This window comes from Globicephala melas, chromosome 7 (genome assembly GCF_963455315.2).
Source record: "Globicephala melas chromosome 7, mGloMel1.2, whole genome shotgun sequence".
In the NCBI taxonomy this organism is placed as follows: domain Eukaryota; kingdom Metazoa; phylum Chordata; class Mammalia; order Artiodactyla; family Delphinidae; genus Globicephala; species Globicephala melas.
Genome location: NC_083320.1, coordinates 71,137,716 through 71,156,965, shown reverse-complemented (window position 1 = coordinate 71,156,965; position 19,250 = coordinate 71,137,716). Strand labels below are relative to the sequence as shown.

Below are 19,250 nucleotides of genomic sequence, written 5' to 3'. Positions count from 1 at the left end.
CCTCAAGTTCCTCATCTGTAAAATGCGGAGACTTTTACCTACTTCATAGAAGTGTCGGGAGGACTTTATGACACAATACTTATAAAAAGCAAGGCACAGTGCCAGGCGCATCATAAGTGTACAAGTAATGACGTACTGATGTTATTTCTTTTCTGACGAGACTCTGCTCTTCTCATAATACTCTTGCTATAGCTGATCTGGTATCTTTCAGTTCCTGACCACTACCATGCTAAAGTGATAACTGTGAACTAGGAAAGAGGATTTCTCAGGAACGGCTTTTCTGAGGATGGGTTGATACTTAGTATCATCAAAGAGTTCACATGTATGCAACACTGAGAGGTATAATTCATATTCCAAGTAAGCATAGGTAGCCTAGGCTGCCTAGAATTCCACACAGCTCCAGACACAAATTATGGCCTTCTAGGGAAGCCTGGGACTCAGTAAAGGCATGAGATGTGAGCTATTGTTGTTGTTTTTATTTTTGTTACTCAAGGTCACTTACAATGCATTCACATTGTTCATGCCCCCACTGGCTACCTGTAATACTATAGCTTTGGTATTTCATACCAGAAGTCATTGGGGGTTCTGATATCTAGAAACGTGCTGTTTGCCATATTTAGCCACAGAGACCATTTTAGGGTTCCAAGAAAGGAGTAAGTATTGAGTTGTTTTATTTCCTTGACTCTCTTCCAACATATTTTCAGTGTCTTTTTTAAAATATCTGAACAGACACATAATCCTAGAACAAGCAGTAAAGCCTTTTAATATGACCAAGATGGATGCATAAACTTGGTCATCACTCAAGTGGTCTCTGGAGTCCTTAGAACCCCACTAGGGGGCACAACCCTGAGGTAGTGGAGATTAAGTGACCATATATATGTAAAGCTTAAAAAATAAGTGCTGGCACTTAGCTATGAAACTATCATTTATACAGTGTGTAAAACAAATGTGGAAGAGAAGAGTGGGCCATGGAAATGAAAGGAATAAAAAAACAAATATTTCTTACCCTGCATTTTTTCACAAACAAACCCATAGCCTTCTTCTCTACAGTCTTCAAAATACCATTTTCCAGTGAAGTGAAAATTAGGATTATTTGACAGCAAGGCACAGAGAGGAATGTGTTTTTGAACTTCGGTGGTGTTATGACTTGGAATCTTCAAAAGAATACATGTTTTTTTTAAAAATGGTAACATATAACGTTATTATAACGTTGATATTTTTATTAAGGACATAATTTTAAAAATTCAAACACTGTTATTCCTTTATTTGCATTTAATAAACCTGTTCACAAATCAGTTCATAACCCACAAAATAAATAATTATTGTGATGAGTAAAGAAATTATATTCATGGAACACATGACAATTATATGAAATTACATTATTAAAAATTAATATATTAACAACCAACTAATAAAAATTTATGCCTACGAAATATAGGAAGTAAAAAAAGAAAAACTTCAGTAAACAAGTCTCAAATAGGATCTCTTGCTAAAATGATTTCTAAAAAATAAATCTTAAAACTTACATTTACTATATCAAATGGGGACCAATTAGAATATGACACGGGCCTTCCATTTAGCCATTTTTCGTAATCATCATTTTGTAACCCTATCCACACATTAGTGGTATGGCCAAAAAGATTCATAGTAATGAAAGCTGAAAAATAAGAATACATTATCAAATTTAATACCATATAAACCATTTGGGTAATCATCAAATTCTGTTTATAGCTATGATTTTATTTAAATGATAGCAAAACTTAATTACGAATCAACTGTAGGAATTTGTTACTTTGTCCTTATTAAGATGATGCCGTCTCTGTCACTTTTGTTCAGTTTAAATTGACAGCAATTAGCTGGCTAAGCCTGGGATTTCATCATATCATTAGTAAAACAATTTCCAGTGTTCATTCAATGCCTTTCTAAACAAAAGAGGGTTTATCCATTATACTTAACTAAAGTATACGATTATTGCCTAAATAGCAAATGAAAGTGTGTAGGTAAGTCTAAAGGGATCTAAAAAATTATACCATGCAATTATAATCGACTATACCTCAGATTATTTTAGCCATTTTGAAATACCGATCATAAATATATCCTTATTCTTTCCACTACGCCTGGTGAGACAAAAGGCTCCCAAAAATCAGCAGTTTGTAAACAATGGAGTGTACTAACTTTTACAGATGTCATGATATAAACCTTATAGGTCAGACTGAAAACTTACATGTCACCAGCAATATAACACTTAAAATGTTGATTTGGAAATGTTAGTATTTTGGAGGACTATTTTAACAGACGCTTGAATAAAAATGGTGATTTTTGCCTGATTGAACATTGAGTACTCTACCTTGTTCCACCTCATTTTCAATGGCGACAAGTGTCCCCCCTTCTTCAACACAAAAATCTTGAGCAGATGTCCAGTTCTTCCAATCGCTTGGGTCCTTGGGGATTTTCATCAAAAGGCACTATAAAAATGTCCAAAAAAGCATTCATTTCCATATTTTCCTAAATGAATTAAAAGTTTCCTAAAGATACTGAGGACCAGCTTTGAAAATTTTTTATAATTTTCTTGCACAGAAATGACTCTTTCCCCCCCCCCCCCCAGCTGCTCCAGAGGTGTGAAAGAAAAACAAAGAGGACCAGCTTTCAGGGTGAGTCAGTGCCTTTTGTACATTTGCATCGGGCGGGAACAGAGGATGCAGGATGTCAGAAGGATGTCTTCAGCTCGAGGAAAAATAGCATTCCTTCTAAAAAGGAGCCAGCCTGACTGCAGAGTTTACAGTGGAGGATTTAATCTTGAAAATATTTCTTTTGGTGGTAGTTAATAGATTTGTTTCATTTTATTTACAAATACGCTTCCTCACTTTAAGTGAGAGAGGAATATTGAGGAATCAAACCATATCAGGTATTTATATTCACTAAATACTTGGAGTCAGCCATGTGGTCCAAAAGTCAATGAGGAAGAGGCCGAAAAGAAAAAAATGAGCCCCGTGGGAAGAAAAGCAAGGGAGGACCAAGGAAACCTAGGAAGGAGAAACAAAGGGGAGGGATGCCAACAAGGTCAAAAGGAACTCAGAAAGAAGGCTGTGGGGTTGGCAGTGAGAGTTGATTTTCACTCGAGAGAGAATCATGTCTATGGCGTGGCAGGGGTTACTTATTATGGGATGAGAAATATGGAATGGTAACTGCTAGGCAGATCAGGCAAGTTGAAGAAAATCACCCCCTCACCAAGCTCAGTGAAATTTAATCATGTTAGTTGGGCTATATGGAGTCAGGGGAGAGGGAAAGATAGAAGAGAAAGGCTGCAACAGATCAGGCAAAGTTCCAGAGAAGTCAGGAGAGACTTTATGCCAAAAATATTCCATGTGGATTATTCTCTCATTAATGAACATAGCCAACCCTGGTCATTGATAGGTCTGATCTTGAGATCTGCCACTGAGAAAATCCCAGCTACAAGATTATTCTAGGCTAATGTGGCAACCTCCATGCCACGTGAGAGCGCATCCTTCTGCATCCTTCTTTAATTTCTAAGTTTATCAGTCCCCCATCCCTTCCCTACCGTCATAGACTCCTTACAAAGCAGAGGGACTAAGTGTTGCTCCTCTTTGAACAGCAAAACAAACAAGGTCCTCAGTAAATATTTAGGCAACAAAGTAAAAGCCAGTAGACCCTGAAATGATTGTCAAATGACATTCTCAGGATTCTAGATTTAGTCCAGTGGTTCTCAAACAAGGCCATTTTGCTCCTCAGGTGATATCTTCATAATGTCTAGAGACATTTTGGTTGTCACAGTCCAAGGGGGGAGGGGGTGGTGACTGCTATTGGCAGCTAGCGAGTTGAGACCAGAGATGCTGCTGAACATTCTATAATGCACCGGTCAGTCCCTCACAACAAGGAATTATCCAGCCCCTGATGTCAGTACTGCTCAGGTAATTCTTTTCAGAAACCAATTCCGAACATGTCACCCTTCAGGGATTTTCCACTGTTCTTAGGATAAAAACCAGAAACTCTGATCTAGCCTGAATTTGAGTTGCCAACTAAGAGAGGAAGTACATTTTCTCTTCTTCTGATCCCCTTTACCTTATTTGCTTCACAAAGAAATGGAATTGGCTTTAAAGGGTTTTAATTTTATAACAACTACCCTTTTATCAATTTCCTTTCATTCTGCCTCTTTCCTCTAATTACAAATTCCAAAGAGTGGCGCATACTAATTATTAGGAAGTCTTATCATTTAATGCGAATTCACCTTGTGTTCAGATAGTTGCACTAATGAACCATTCATAAATACCAATGAACCTCACTGTTTCATTTAGCTCAATAAATCTCTCCAGAAAACACACACACATACCCCCGCTTCCCACCCAGCCCCCACCCCCCACCCTGTTTGCCTCAGCCAGGATTTACCAGCTTGAGTATGGGAGTGTAGACCCCCATTGCCACAACTTCATTGTTTCTAAAAATATAACATGTTTACTAACACACTTTGAAATTGTGTCAATAATTAAAGCAAAGTAGCAAGATGGAGTACAACACCCTCAATTTTAAATTGTTTATTTACTTACTGATTTGCAAAATGTGATCAAGTTTAATGCATCTCTGATATTACTGTGAATTAAGGATACCTTACTGTATTCCAAACGAGTTTTGAATATAAAACTCTTTTGTCTCAAAGTCATTTCCAGTTCAATAATTGAAAATGGAATTCATGATCTTCCTCCCAAATTTGGTCCTTTTTCAGTGTTCTTACTGACATTGAATGGCATAGTCAGTCATGCATTTACCTAAATCTGAAACCTGAGCATCTTCTCACCCTTCAGTCACCTTCATCACCCCTTCGGTCCTACCATTTGGACATCTCATTTCTGAGACCTTCACCACTCTCCCTATTCCCACCACCCCACCGTCTCTGCCACCATCATCTAAGCCCAAAGGACTTATCTCTTGCTTGGGCTATTGCAATATCTTTCTAACTGCTCTTACTTTCCTCAACCTCGCCTTCCTCCAGTCTATCTTTGGTACTGCAGCCTGAATGATTCTTTTCAAAACTCAACCCTGATGATCATATCCCTCTTTAGTTAAAACCCTTCAGGGTTTCCTATTGCTCTTAGGATAAAAACCAGAAACTCTTAACACAATAATCGCCCTTGCCTACTTCTTTTGTCTCACTTCCTACATTCTAGTTCTCAATGCTTCTTTTACTTTCTTCAATATGTCACATTCCTTCTCACCACAGGTCCTTAGTACATGTAGTTTCCCCTACTTTTAATATTTCCTGTCCTTCTGACCACCTCAGTCAGGTCCTCCTGTTATATACTTTTATGGAACTGTGTAACTCTCCATCGCTTGTGTCACAGTTGTAAATTAGAGTTATTTTCCTGATTGATTTGCTAATGTTTTCTCCCCCTCTAGTCTGTAAGCTCCCAAAGAGAAGGGATTATATTTGTTTTCCTCACCATTGAGTTGCCAATATCCAGCATAGTTAAATGCAATGAATGAATAAAGTGCTAAGAATTTCAATAATTTAAAAGAGGAGAGAGTGTTGGTTTTTTTTTAAGGAAAAACTATGTCGTGCATGAAACCAAATATTGGCTAATCCAAAATTAGATGGTGCAAAGCAGCCATCAGCACTAAATCCAGGTCCCTGAATAAAAACGTATAAGTAGAAGCACAAGAGTTAATCTGATATACACAGAGAATTTCTTCCTCTTACATACAACTCTGCTGTGACAAGTATCTTAGATGACTCACTCTTCCTGGGGCAATCCCTGGTCAAACCTCTTTTACATCATCAAACATGGGGAAAATAATTTATGAGAAATGAGAAAAGACACTTAACTTCTGGTATCTCATTTTTGAAACTCTTAAAGGTGAAGAGTCAACCAAGTGGGATTTTTTTCTTAGAAATAACCAATGAAAATTTGTCCTAGGAAGTTGACAAATGAGAAGCAAAGTTTAGTGGAACATAATACAGTGACGCTTATTCATAATTCTGAAGTGAGTAATGTCTGTCGTTGCTATCTCCCAGTTCTCCTTCTGTAGCTTTTTTTTGTTAGTCAGAACTATGCCCACTGGGCTTTCCACTCCTCTCAACTATTAACCCTCCTATTCCCACCTTTTCTAATGATCTGATAAACCCACTTATCCCAAAGTGTAGGTGACAGATGAGGCCATCTCAGAAATATTTCCCTTAAAAAACGTAATGGAAAGTGTTCAGGCAAAGGAATGAGACTCCAGTGGTGGGATTTTAGCCATTAATATGCAGGGGAGAGCACTGTGGGTGGGGAGACACACTTGGGGACCCTGAAATCTCACTCTGTAAAAGGTCACCCTCTCATGAAGCCTGCTGTGAGCCTATCCTTAGCAATCAAATCCTCTGAATGATTAGAAGACTAAGTTGTGTAACTGTTGCATTGCTGGGCAATTATTGGCTGCACATTAGAATAACCAAGGGAGCTCTTAAAAAATACTGATGCCTGGATCCCATGCAGATCAATTAAATCAGAATCTTTAGGATGTCACTTGCACCTTGAAATTTTTAGAAAGCCCACCTGGTGATTCTAAATATTTGATCAGGGCTGTGAACCATTAATCTAGCTACTAGTTATCAATGAAAATTAAAAATACCCTCTGAGCTACATGAGGGTGTTTTAATCCTGCTCCATAGTTAGCCTCAGAAAGCCCTTCTCCTCTCATGTGTGTGTCTATGCTTTACTCATGCCCCTTCTTATTCTTTCAAAGGAAGCATTCACTTGCTCTTTTGCCCTGGGTCTGCTGCACCATCACTATTACCATGCCCATATGTGTACATACTCCCCATGTTTACACAGGAGGAAACATGGAATATAGCTAAGCTGTGTAGATAAGAAAGTTTAAGGAAAGGACAATGGCCAAGGGTAAACCAAAAACACCCATTGTAAGTTTCTAAGAATTATTTCTCTAATGCCAAGGGTATGACTTGTCATGAATTTCCTTAAAATATTCTTTTTTATACATGGGATGCACTTGTTTTAATAGTTGTGAAAAACTATCAGGTATAAGAATTAACTAAAAATGGACCAAAACCTAAATATAAGAGCTAAAACCATAAAGCTCTTAGAAGAAAACACGAGGTAAATATTTGTGAACTTGGATTTAGCAACATATTCTTAGATATGACACCAAAAGCATGAGCAACAGAAGAAAAATTAGAGAAATTGAACTTCATTAAAATTAAAAACTTTTGTGCATCAAAGGACATTATCAATAAAGTAAAAAGACAACCTAAAGAATGAGAGAAAATACCTACAAAACATATATCTGATAAGGGTTTTACATAAAGAACTCCTACAACTCAATAACAAAAAGACAAATAACCCAAATAAAAAAGTGGGCAAAGGAGTCGAATAGACATTTTTCCAAAGACAATATACAAATGGTCAATAAGCACATGAGAAGATGCTCAACATCATTAGTCATTAGGGAAATGCAAATCAAAACCAAATCTAGTGAGATAACACTAGTCTCTAGTGTTGGCAGTAATCAAAAAGACAGGTAGTAACAAGTGTTGTCAAAAACAAAAACAACAAGTGTTGTCAAGGATGAGGAAAAATTGCTAGCATACACTGTTGGCAGGACTGTAAAATGGTTCAGCCACTGTGGAAAACAGTTTGCTCGTTCTTCAAAAAGTTAAACATAGAATTAGCATATGATATAGCAATTCCACTCCTAGGTATATACCCCAAAGAAGTGAAAGCAGGGACTCCAACAGATACTTGTGTGCCAATGTTCATAGCCGATTTATTCACAATAGCTAAAAAGTGGAAATAACCAAAGTCCATCAACAGATGAATGGATAAACAAAATGTGGCATGGAATATTATTCAGTCATAAAAAGGAATGAAGTTCTGATACATGCTATAACATGGGTAAACCTTGAAAACATTATGCTAAGTGAAATAAGCCAGCCACAAAAGGAAAATATTGTATGAGTTCATTTATATGAATTATCTAGAATAGGCAAATTCATAGACATGGAAAATAGATTAGAGCTTACTGTGGGCTAGAGGGGATGGGGAATAGAGAGCTATTGCTTAACCAATTACAGAGTTTCTGTCTGGGATGATGATAAGTTTTGGAAATAGAAGTGATGGTTGGATAACATTGTGAATGTAATTAATGCCACTGAATTGTACACTTGTAAATGGTTTAAATGGCATATTTTATGTTATGCATATTTTGCCACAATAAAAAGCTAATTGTCAAAGGTTTTAATAAAAACCTTAGTTATACTCAAGTTCTATTGACTATTTGCTATGTTTGTCATATTGAAATGTATAAATAATTTACAACTGGTAGAAAGAGTTTATGGTTTGAGAAAATAAGAAGCAGACTGAAGGTATCAACTATTAAAAATAGTGTCTCAATACTATATAACATTTTAGAGAATGACTATATTATTTTAGAAAATATTTCACAGTGCCTCCGGACTGATTGTGTCATAGAGCTAAGGTGATTGGTAATTCTTAAGTTCTTATATGAAGTGGCAGCTGTAGGAAAGGGACAAGACTCAGGGTCAAAAAACTTAAGGTTGATTCTCAGCCTGACACTTATTCGCTGTAAGTTTCAGAAAAACCACACAATTTTATTAGACTCAGTCTTCTCATAGGTAAGATGGGATAACAATTCTGTGTATTTTAAAAATTCAATAAAACAAGAAATATATATATTCATTATATATATTCATTATATATATATATTCATTATATATATTCATTATATATATATATATATTCATTATATATATATGAAATTGCCAGCAGAAACAGTTAGCTACATGGTAGAAGAAACCCAAATGTCCATCAATGGATAAATGGAAAAATAAAATGTGTTATGTACATATAATGGAATATTATTCAGTCTTAAAAAGGAAGAAAATTCTGACACATGCTACAACATGGGTGAGCCTGGAGGACACTGTGCTAAGTGAAATAAGCCAGTTACAAAAGGACAAGTACTGTATGATTCCACTTACATGCAGTGTCCGAAATAGTCAAATTAATAGAGACAAAGTAGAATAGTGGTTGCCAGGGGCTGTGGGGAGGGAGAATGAGGGGTTGTTGTTTAATGGGTTTAGAGTTTCAGTTTTACAAGATGAAAAACGTTTGCAGAGTCATTGCACAGCAGTGTGATTATACTTAATACTACTGCACTATACATTTAAAAACGGTCAAGATGGTAAATTCTATATTATGTGAATATTAACACAGTTAAAAATATCAGTGCCAGATATGTAGTGGGTGCTCAATAAATGTGTTTTAAGTCCAAATGGCCCCATTTCACAAATTAACAATGAGAGGAAGATCACAAGGGAGGCAATGCCCTACCCATGTAACTAAACACATAGACTGAAAATTGTCCATGATGGAGGAGCAATTTCATACTAGCATATGAAATTATGACACAGTTTGAGTTTTTAATTATCAAAGAGTTAAACATTTATAATTTGAGATACATTTTAATTACTTCCACCTAAGGCTTATAAAGTTATTTTATTTTAAAACATAAGGAGTAGAGGGGAAGTCTCAGCCTTAATTGGAGACAGTATCAGAAACAATAAATCTAGTTTACAGTATCCCCACTGGCCATTTAGAAAAAAAATCCAATTCTGCGTGGAAGTGCCAGCTATATGAGGTTCAAGACACAGCTGACGGAGCTACGTTATTAGTCAGGCAGGTGACAAGGCGGATAGAGCTCTATGAGGGCTCCAGGCAGGGAAGACACAAAAGAAGAAGACAGTCTGGGCCCTCTGGAGCTGACAGCTCATTTGGGAACAGGGCCTAGATACACATGCCCCCCCCCACATGCCCACACGCACACACACGCCCACACACATGTGCACGCATCCACATCCCACCTAATGAAACAGTCATACAGCGCAATGAATGACAATGTCAGTAGCAAAAACTGAGTATACGTATGAAGGGTGGTGTCAAGGCTGTTTTTGACAAAACCTTTTAATTTCAAGAGATCTGTCCCTAAATAGAAAACTTCTCAAATCTCTTGAAAATTGTGACAAAAAAATTCCAGGTCCGATGGACAACTCATAGTTTTTCAAAGCCACACCTGCTTTTTGATTACTTTCTAAAATTAAAACCTACAAAAGAGAAACAAAAGCAACTTTTTGAAAACAAGTTTACCTTATAGTCAAAATATAACCATCCTTTGGGACATGTTCCATGTTTTTTTGGTGTATCTTTCTCTTTCTCTATGATCCAAAACTTTTTTCGCTTACAGATGCTAGGCATAGAAACTGAACACTCTTCACTAGCCCAGAGTCCTGGAAGAGAAAATGGTTAGAAATGACCAGAAACAATGGTGACTCTTTGTAGGCATTCTCTGTTGGTCACTGTTTTTTTTATGACTGCTGTGGTTTACCAGACTTTGTTAAATCTAGAAATTGAACTAAATTTAACTACTAGTCATAGAATTCTCTAGTGACAAGAGCTAACTGGGCAAGGTGCCAAATCAGTAATTCTAATTTAAGAACGTAGAAAGTTTGCAAATGCAAAAGAAAAAAAAAATCTAAACAAATACTGCGATTGCAATCACAAAACTGATGAAAGTTTTAAGAATATTTGACTTGGTTAGCCAAAGAATACTTTGTAGAGTAATATTTTTGACTTAAAGTATTCAACCTCAAGATAAAAAAATTCTAAAACAATAGATGATCATTTCTACTTTATAATTATTAAAAATATAATAATTTAGAAAAAATAACTCAGGAACTTCTAAGGAAGAAGCACTTCTGAACCCTGACCCTTAAACAAAACACACACATTTAGAGACATGCCCTCGGGAATATAGCCCGAAGTCCTCAGTCTCTTGGAAAATGTTCTTTTAATTAGAAGAGCTATATTTTCAGAGTAAAGGTTTATAGAATGCATTTCATTAGCATTCAAGTTACAAATTCCAGAATAGGGCAAGGATGCATGTAAATTGCAAGGGCAGATTCAGTTTTCTAGTGTGAGGGCTATAAGCCAAAAAGATATTGGCATTCTGAAGGAGGGGCCGGAATGCTATTTTCAATGCCGATTAGCTGCCATTCTTCCAGAACCACAAATAGCCTTTCTGTAGGCTGTTGTGACACCTGCTGGCAAAAGCGAGCTGATTAACAACATGGTTTTTCCTCTCTTAACTTTCTCTGCAGCTGCCCTTACATCAGAGATTGCTTTCCATGTTTATCCCTCTCCTGACTTGGGAGAATCTGTTAGAGTCAGGGACATCATTACCTTTTATTGGATAGAAACAGCGAGATGGATATGAGTGGACAATCAACCCCAATAACACTGTATTGATGAATAGAATTTAAAAACCCATCTTAAATGTGCATGTACTTCTAAATCCAACTGGCAAAGAGTTGGTGTTCTAAGGCAGGCAGCAATTAATGCCTGGTGTTAAAAAAAGAACACTGAATTCAATGAAAATTTTTCTTAAATGGGAAAATGAAAGTAAATTTCAGAGGTTAAAGTTCTGACCAATTATAAACTGGATCCTACAAAGAGATTTTAAAAAATGGGCCCATGTTGAAATTTCACAGAGAATGGTATTTGTCAGGCAATTTTTAACCCATTTCAGTGGGCCCATTTTTGGTAGTTTTGGTTCAAGAGGAAGGACTTATCTGGATGTAAATTATTTTCAAGAACATGAATGCATGGAATAAACTGTAGGAATGGTCATCCTTAAGACTTAAGACATATAAAATTAAACACACTCAGTTGAAAAGCAAAATAACCAAACAAAACCTTCTCACTGAACTAATGCAATGAAAAGGAGACTTCAAGTCTTCTGAAAATTATGTTTGTATTATAAACCCAAAAGTGGATGAACAAAATAACCTGTTATGGATGAAATGAAGCCACATCTCTGGCTCTGATTAATCATGGATTCTTCTTTTCCTTTGTCCCAGTTCTGGTATATTACTGGTGATCCATCTCTCCAGCTGCAGGAAAATCAAAAAATTAAAGGTCTTCTCTCATTCTCCACGTTCAATCTCCAACACCATTTTTGGAGTTCTGGGATATGGACTGAAGGCATAATATTTTATTAAATTAAAAATAAATTCATGTCTGTGGTTAGGGAAATGAAAATTTGTAAGTTAAAGATAATGTTTGAAGGCTATTCAACAAATTTTTTAAAATTTAATTTAATTTTATTTTTATACAGCAGGTTCTTATTAGTCATCCATTTTATACACATCAGTGTAAACATGTCAATCCCAATCTCCCAATTCATCACACCACCACCACCACCACCCCTGCCATTTCCCCGCCTTGGTGTCCATACGTTTGTTCTCTACATCTGTGCCTATTTCTGCCCTGGAAACTGGTTCACCTGTACCATTTTCTAGGTTCCACATGAATGCATTAATATACGATATTTGTTTTTCTCTTTCTGACTTCCTTCACTCTGTATGACAGTCTCTAGGTCCATGCACGTCTCTACAAATGACCCAATTTCATTCCTTTCTGTGGCTGAGTAATATTCCATTCTATATATGTACCACATTTCCTTTATCCATTCGTCTGTTGATGGGCATTTAGGTTGCTTCCATGACCTGGCTATTGTCAATGGTGCTGCAATGAACATTGGGGTGAATGTGTCTTTTTGAATTATGGTTTTCTCAGGGTATATGCCCAATAGTGGGATTGCTGGGTCATATGGTAATTCTATTTTTAGTTTTTTAAGGAACCTCCAGCTGTTCTGCATAATGGCTGTATCAATTTACATTCCCACCGACAGTGCAAGAGGTTTCTCTTTCTCCACACCCTCTCCAGAACTTGTTGTTTGTAGATTTTCTGATGATGCCCATTCTAATTGGTGTGAGGTGATACCTCACTGTAGTTTTGATTTGCATTTCTCTAATAATTAGTGATGTTGAGCAGCTTTTCATGTGCTTCTTGGCCACCTGTATGTCTTCTTTGGAGAAATGTCTATTTAGGTCTTCTGCCCATTTTTGGATTGGGTTGTTTGTTTTTTTAATATTGAGCTGCATGAGCTGTTTATATATTTTGGAGATTAATCCTTTTTCCATTGACTTGTTAGCAAATATTTTCTCCCATTCTGAGGGTTGTCTTTTCGTCTTGTTTATGGTTTCCTTTGCTGTGCAAAAGCTTTGAAGTTTCATTAGGTCCCATTTGTTTATTTTTGTTTTCATTTCCATTACTCTAGGAGGTGGATCAAAAAGATCTTGCTGTGATTTATGTCAAAGAGTGTTCTTCCTATGTTTTCCTCTAAGAGTTTTATAGTGTCCGTTCTTACATTTAGGTCTCGAATCCACTTTGAGTTTATTTTTGTGTATGGTATTAGGGAGTGTTCTAATTTCATTCTTTTACAAGTAGCTGTCCAGTTTTCCCAGCTCCACTTATTGAAGAGACTGCCTTTTCTCCATTGTATATCCTTGCCTCCTTTGTCATAGATTAGTTGACCATAGGTGCGTGGGTTTATCTCTGGGCTTTCTATCCTGTTCCATTGATCTATATTTCTGTTTTTGTGCCAGCACCATATTGTCTTGATTACTGTAGCTTTGTAGTATAGTCTGAAGTCAGGGAGTCTGATTCCTCCAGCTCCGTTTTTTTCCCTCAAGACTGCTTTTGCTATTCGGGGTCCTTTGTGTCTCCATACAAATTTTAAGATTTTTTTGTTCTAGTTCTGTAAAAAATGCCATTGGTAATTTGATAGGGATTGCATTGAATCTGTAGATTGCTTTGGGTAGTATAGTCATTTTCACAATGTTGGTTCTTCCAATCCAAAACATGGTATATCTCTCCATCTGTTGGTATCATTTTTAATTTCTTTCATCGGTGTCTTACAGTTTTCTGCATACAGGTCTTTTGTCTCCCTATGTAGGTTTATTCCTAGGTATTTCATTCTTTTTATTGCAATAGTAAATGGGAGTGTTTCCTTAATTTCTCTTACAGAATTTTCATCATTAGTGTATAGGAATGCAAGAGATTTCTGTGCATTAATTTTGTATCCTGCTACTTTACCAAATTCATTGATTAGCTCTAATAGTTTTCTGGTGGCATCTTTAGGATTCTCTATGTATAGTATCTTATTATCTGCAAACAGTAACAGTTTTACCTCTTCTTTTCCCGTTTGTATTCCTTTCATTTCTTTTTCTTCTCTGATGGCTGGGGCTAGGACTTCCAAAACTGTGTTGAATAATAGTGGTGAGAGTGGACATCCTTGTCTTGTTCCTGATCTTAGAGGAAATGCTTTCAGTTTTTCACCATTGATAATGATGTTTGCTGTGGGTTTGTCATTTATGGCCTTTATTATGCTGAAGTAGGTTCCCTCTATGCCCACTTCCTGGAGAGTTTTTATCATAAATCGGTGTTGAATTTTGTCAAAAGCTTTTTCTGCATCTATTGAGATGATCATATGGTTTTTCTTCTTCAATTTGTTAATATGGTGTATCACATTGATTGATTTGCATGTATTGAGGAACCCTTGCATCTCTGGGATAAATCCCACTTGATCATGGTGTATGATCCTCTTCATGTTTTGTTGGATTATGTTTGCTAGTATTTTGTTGAGGATTTTTGCATCTATATTCATTAATGATATTGGTCTGTAATTTTCTTTTTTTGTAGTATCTTTGTCTGGTTTTGGTAGCAGGGTGATGGTGGCCTCGTAGAATGAGTTTGGGAGTGTTCCTTCCTATGCAATTTTTTGGAAGAGTTTGAGAAGGATGGGTGTTAGCTCTTCTCTAAATGTTTGATAGAATTCACCTGTGAAGCCATCTGGTGCTGGACTTTTGTTTGTTGGAAGATTTTTAATCACAGTTTCAATTTCAGTGCTTGTGATTGGTCTGTTCATATTTTCTATTTCTTCCTGGTTCAGTCTTGGAAGGTTATACCTTTCTAAGAATTTGTCCATTTCTTCCAGGTTGTCCATTTTATGGGCATAGAGTTGCTTGTAATAGTCTCTTAGGATGCTTTGTATTTTTGTGGTGTCTGTTCTAACTTCTTTTTCATTTTAATTTTATTGATTTGAGTCCTCTCCCTCTTTTTCTTGATGAGTCTGGCTAATGGTTTATCAATTTTGTTGATCTTCTCAAAGAATCAGCTTCTAGTTATTGATCTTTGCTATTGTTTTCTTTGTTTCTATTTCATTTCTTTCCTCTCTGATGTTTATGATTTCTTTCCTTCTACCAACTTTGGGTTTTTTTGGTTCTTCTTTATCTATTTCCTTTAGGTGTAAAGTTAGATTGTTTATTTGAGATTTTTCTTGTTTCTTGAGGTAGGCTTGTATATCTATATACTTCCCTCTTCAAACTGCTTTTGCTGCATCCCATAGGTTTTGGATCATCGTGTTTTCATTGTCATTTGTCTCTAGGTGATTTTTGATTTCTTCAGTGATCTCTTGGTTATTTAGTAATGTATTGTTTAGCTTCTATGTGTTTGTGTTTTTTTCATTTTTTTCCTTGTAATTGATTTCTAATCTCATAGCATTGTGGTCAGAAAAGATGCTTGATATGATTTCAATTTTCTTAAATTTAACTGAGTCTTTATTAGTGACCCAAGATGTGATCTATCCTGGAGAATGTTCTGTGTGCACTTGAGAAGAAAGTGTAATCTGCTGGTTTTGGATTGAATGTACTATAAATATCAATTAAATCTATCTGGTCTGTTGGGTCATTTAGAGCTTGTGTTTCCTTATTAATTTTCTGTTTGGATGATCTGTCCATTGGTGTAAGTGAGGTGTTAAGGTCCCCCACTATTATTGTGTTACTGTCGATTTCCTCTTTTATCGCTGTTAGCAGTTGCCTTATGTATTGAGGTGCTCTTATGTTGGGTGCATATATATTTATGATTGTTATATCTTCTTCCTGGATTGATTCCTTGATCATATGTAGTGTCCTCCCTTGTCTCTTGTAACATTCTTTATTTTAAAGTCCATTTTATCTGATATGAGTATTGCTACTCCAGCTTTCTGCATGGAATATCTTTTTCCATCCCCTCACTTTCAGTCTGTATGTGTCCCTAGGTATGAAGTGGGTCTCTTGTAGACAGCATATATATGGGTCTTGTTTTTGTATCCATTCAGCGAGCCAGTGTCTTTTGGTTGGAGCATTTAATCCATTCATGTTTAAGGTAATTACATATGTATGTTCCTATTACCATTTTCTTAATTGTTATGGGTTTGTTTTTGTAGGTCCTTTTCTTCTCTTGTGTTTCCCACTTAGAGAAGTTTCTTTAGCATTTGTTGTAGAGCTGGTTTGGTGGTGCTGAATTCTCTTAGCTTTTGCTTGTCTGTAAAGCTTTTGATTTCTCCATCGAATCTGAATGAGATCCTTGCTGGGTAGAGTAATCTTGGTTGTAGGTTCTTCCCTTTCATCACTTCAAGTATATCATGCCACTCCCTTCTGGCTTGTAGAGTTTTCTGCTGAGAAATCAGCTGTTAACCTTATGGGAGTTCCCTTGTATGTTGTTGTTTTTCCCTTGCTGCTTTCAATAATTTTTCTTTGTCTTTAATTTTTGCCAGTTTGATTACTATGTGTCTCGCATGTTTATCCTTGGGTTTATCCTGTATGGGACTCTCTGCACTTCCTTGACTTGGGTGGCTATTTTCTTTCCCATGTTAGGGATGTTTATGACTATAATCTCTTCAAATATTTTCTCAGGTCCTTTCTCTCTCTCTTCTCCTTCTGGGACCCCTATAATATGAATGTTGTTGCATTTAATATTGTCCCAGAGGTCTCTTAGGCTGTCTTCATTTCTTTTTTCTTTTTTTTTTTTTTTTTGCATGGGCCTCTCACCGTTGCGGCCTCTCCCACTGCAGAGCACAGGCTCCAGATGTGCAGGCTCAGCAGCCATGGCCCACGGGCCCAGCCACTCCACGACATGTGGGATCTTCCCGGACTGGGGCATGAACCCCCATCCCCTACATTGGCAGGCGGATTCCCAACCACTGTGCCACCAGGGAAGCCCTGGCTTCATTTATTTTCATTCTTTATTCTGTTCTGCGGCAGTGAATTCCACCATTCTGTCTTCCAGGTCACTTATCCATTCTTCTGCCTCAGTTATTCTGCTACTGATTCCTTCTAGTGTAGTTTTCATTTCAGTTATTGTATTGTTCATCTCTGTTTGTTTGTTCTTTAATTTTTCTAGGTGTTTGTTCTTTAATTCTTCTAGGTCTTTGTTAAACATTTCTTGCATTTTCTCAATCTTTGCCTCCATTCTTTTTCCAAGGTCCTGGATCATCTTCACTATTATTATTCTGAATTCTTTTTCTGGAAGGTTGCTATCTCCACTTTATTTAATTGTTTTTCTGGGGTTTTATCTTGTTCCTTCATCTGGTACATAGCCCTCTGCCTTTTCATCTTTTGTATCTTTCTGTGCATGTGGTTTTTGTTCCACAGGCTGCAGGACTGTAGTTCTTCTTGCTTCTGCTGTCTGCCCTCTGGTGGATGGGACTATCTAAGAGGCTTGTGCAAGTTTCCTGATGGGAGGGACTGGTGGTGGGTAGAGCTGGGTGTTACTCTGGTGGGCAGAGCTCAGTAAAACTTTAATCTGCTTGTCTGCTGATAGGTGGGGCTAGGTTCCCTCCCTGTTGGTTGTTTGGCCTGAGGTGACCCAACACTGTAGCCTACGTGGCTCTTTGGTGGGGCTAATAGTGGACTCTGGGAGGACTCATGCCAAGGAGTACTTCCCAGAACTTCTGCTGCCAGTGTCCTTGTCCGCACAGTGAGGCACAGCCACCCACCACCTCTGCAGGAGACCCTCAAACACTAGCAGATAGGTCTGGTTCAGTCTCCTATGGGGTCACTGCTCCTTCCCCTGAGTCCCAATGTGCACACTACTTTGTGTGTGCCCTCCAAGAGTGGAGTCTCTGTTTCCCCCAGTCCTGTCGGAGTCCTGCAATCAAATCCCGCTAGCCTTCAAAGTCTGATTCTCTAGAAATTCCTCCCCCCATTGCTGGACGCCCATGTTTGGAAGCCTGACGTGGGGCTCAGAACCTTCACTCCAGTGGATGGAGTTCTGTGGTATTACTGTTCTCCAGATTGTGAGTCCCCCACCCAGCATTTATGGGATTTGATTTTATTGTGATTGCGCCCCTCCTACAGTCTCATTGTGGCTTCTCCTTTGTCTTTGGATGTGAGGTTTCTTTTTTGGTGAGTTCCAGTGTTTTCCTGTTGATGATTGTTCAGCAGTTTGTTCTGATTCCAGTGTTCTCGAAAGAGGGAGTGAGAGCATATCCTTCTACTACACCATCTTAAACCAATCTCCTATTCAACAAGTTAACCATTAAGATATAGTCCAATCATTCTGCAAATAAAAACCTGTTAAACAAAGTTAAATGCAAATGAATCAATGTCCATACCGAAATTCATCATTGACTCTTTCTTCCCGAAGTCCAATCCACCAGTTTACACCATACTTTGACAGCTATTTAAAAAAGAGAGAGAGAATGTCAGCATTTATCCTACTTTTTTTCCCTTTTCACTATTAAGATTAATGGGGTCACTGTTAATAGCTTTCTATTCTTCAGTATTTTACCCAGTTATCTAAAGAAGAGTACACTGAGGCCTAGCATCTTTAGAAGACCTGAAACTTCATTATTCTAAACTACTCCCTCCTCATTATGTAAGAAAATTGGAATCAAATATTAAAAGCTATTTTGGTTTCATACAACATGCCATAACTTTGTTACAATGTTTCCTATATATATTTAAAAGTAAATTCTCTAACTCTCATAATAGGAATTTAAAAAGTAATATTGTAAAGTAAAATAGAATGTGGATTCCTTTTTTGACTAAAAATTTAGTGGTTTATGCGCTCAGTGATTTATAGAAGTTTACTATACATGGCACCTACTTGAAAAACAATTCGAGGCACAAAGACCTCAATAGTAAAAATAATTTGTATTTTAGGCACTAGTCTGATTGGTAAGTTTTTAAACTAAGTATTAGCACCCTCCCCATTCAAATGGAAACTGCATTATAGGACAGAATAATACTACAGTATTTCCAGTGTTTGACAACTAGAAAATTATCCTTTATATATTTTATGAATTTACACCATTATTTATTACATAGATCCCAGTACAATAAAGAATAAACTTGAAACACCATAGGCATGCACATGCATATGCACATTAGAGCAGATGTAATACTGGACTTATGACCCAGGAAATTGAAATTCCCTCTTTAACTATAAAAGAAGAACAGGCATGAGGGATTTCTCTAAGGTCTTTAAATCAATATTCTT

At 37.0% G+C, this 19,250-nt stretch overlaps 1 protein-coding gene across 1 annotated transcript in view; it reads right to left on the bottom strand.

Moving 5' to 3' along the window:
* The window catches only part of PLA2R1 (phospholipase A2 receptor 1), a 120,164-nt gene that overhangs the window by 18,398 nt on the left and 82,516 nt on the right, over positions 1 to 19,250 (bottom strand). Inside the window, exons 18-23 of the mRNA XM_030852660.3 lie at positions 18,364 to 18,428; positions 11,874 to 11,977; positions 10,176 to 10,315; positions 2,348 to 2,465; positions 1,527 to 1,657; positions 1,007 to 1,154 (exon numbers count right to left, since the gene is read on the bottom strand). Of these exons, the coding sequence (XP_030708520.1) occupies positions 1,007 to 1,154; positions 1,527 to 1,657; positions 2,348 to 2,465; positions 10,176 to 10,315; positions 11,874 to 11,977; positions 18,364 to 18,428 (706 nt within the window). The remainder of the gene's footprint in view (positions 1 to 1,006; positions 1,155 to 1,526; positions 1,658 to 2,347; positions 2,466 to 10,175; positions 10,316 to 11,873; positions 11,978 to 18,363; positions 18,429 to 19,250) is intronic.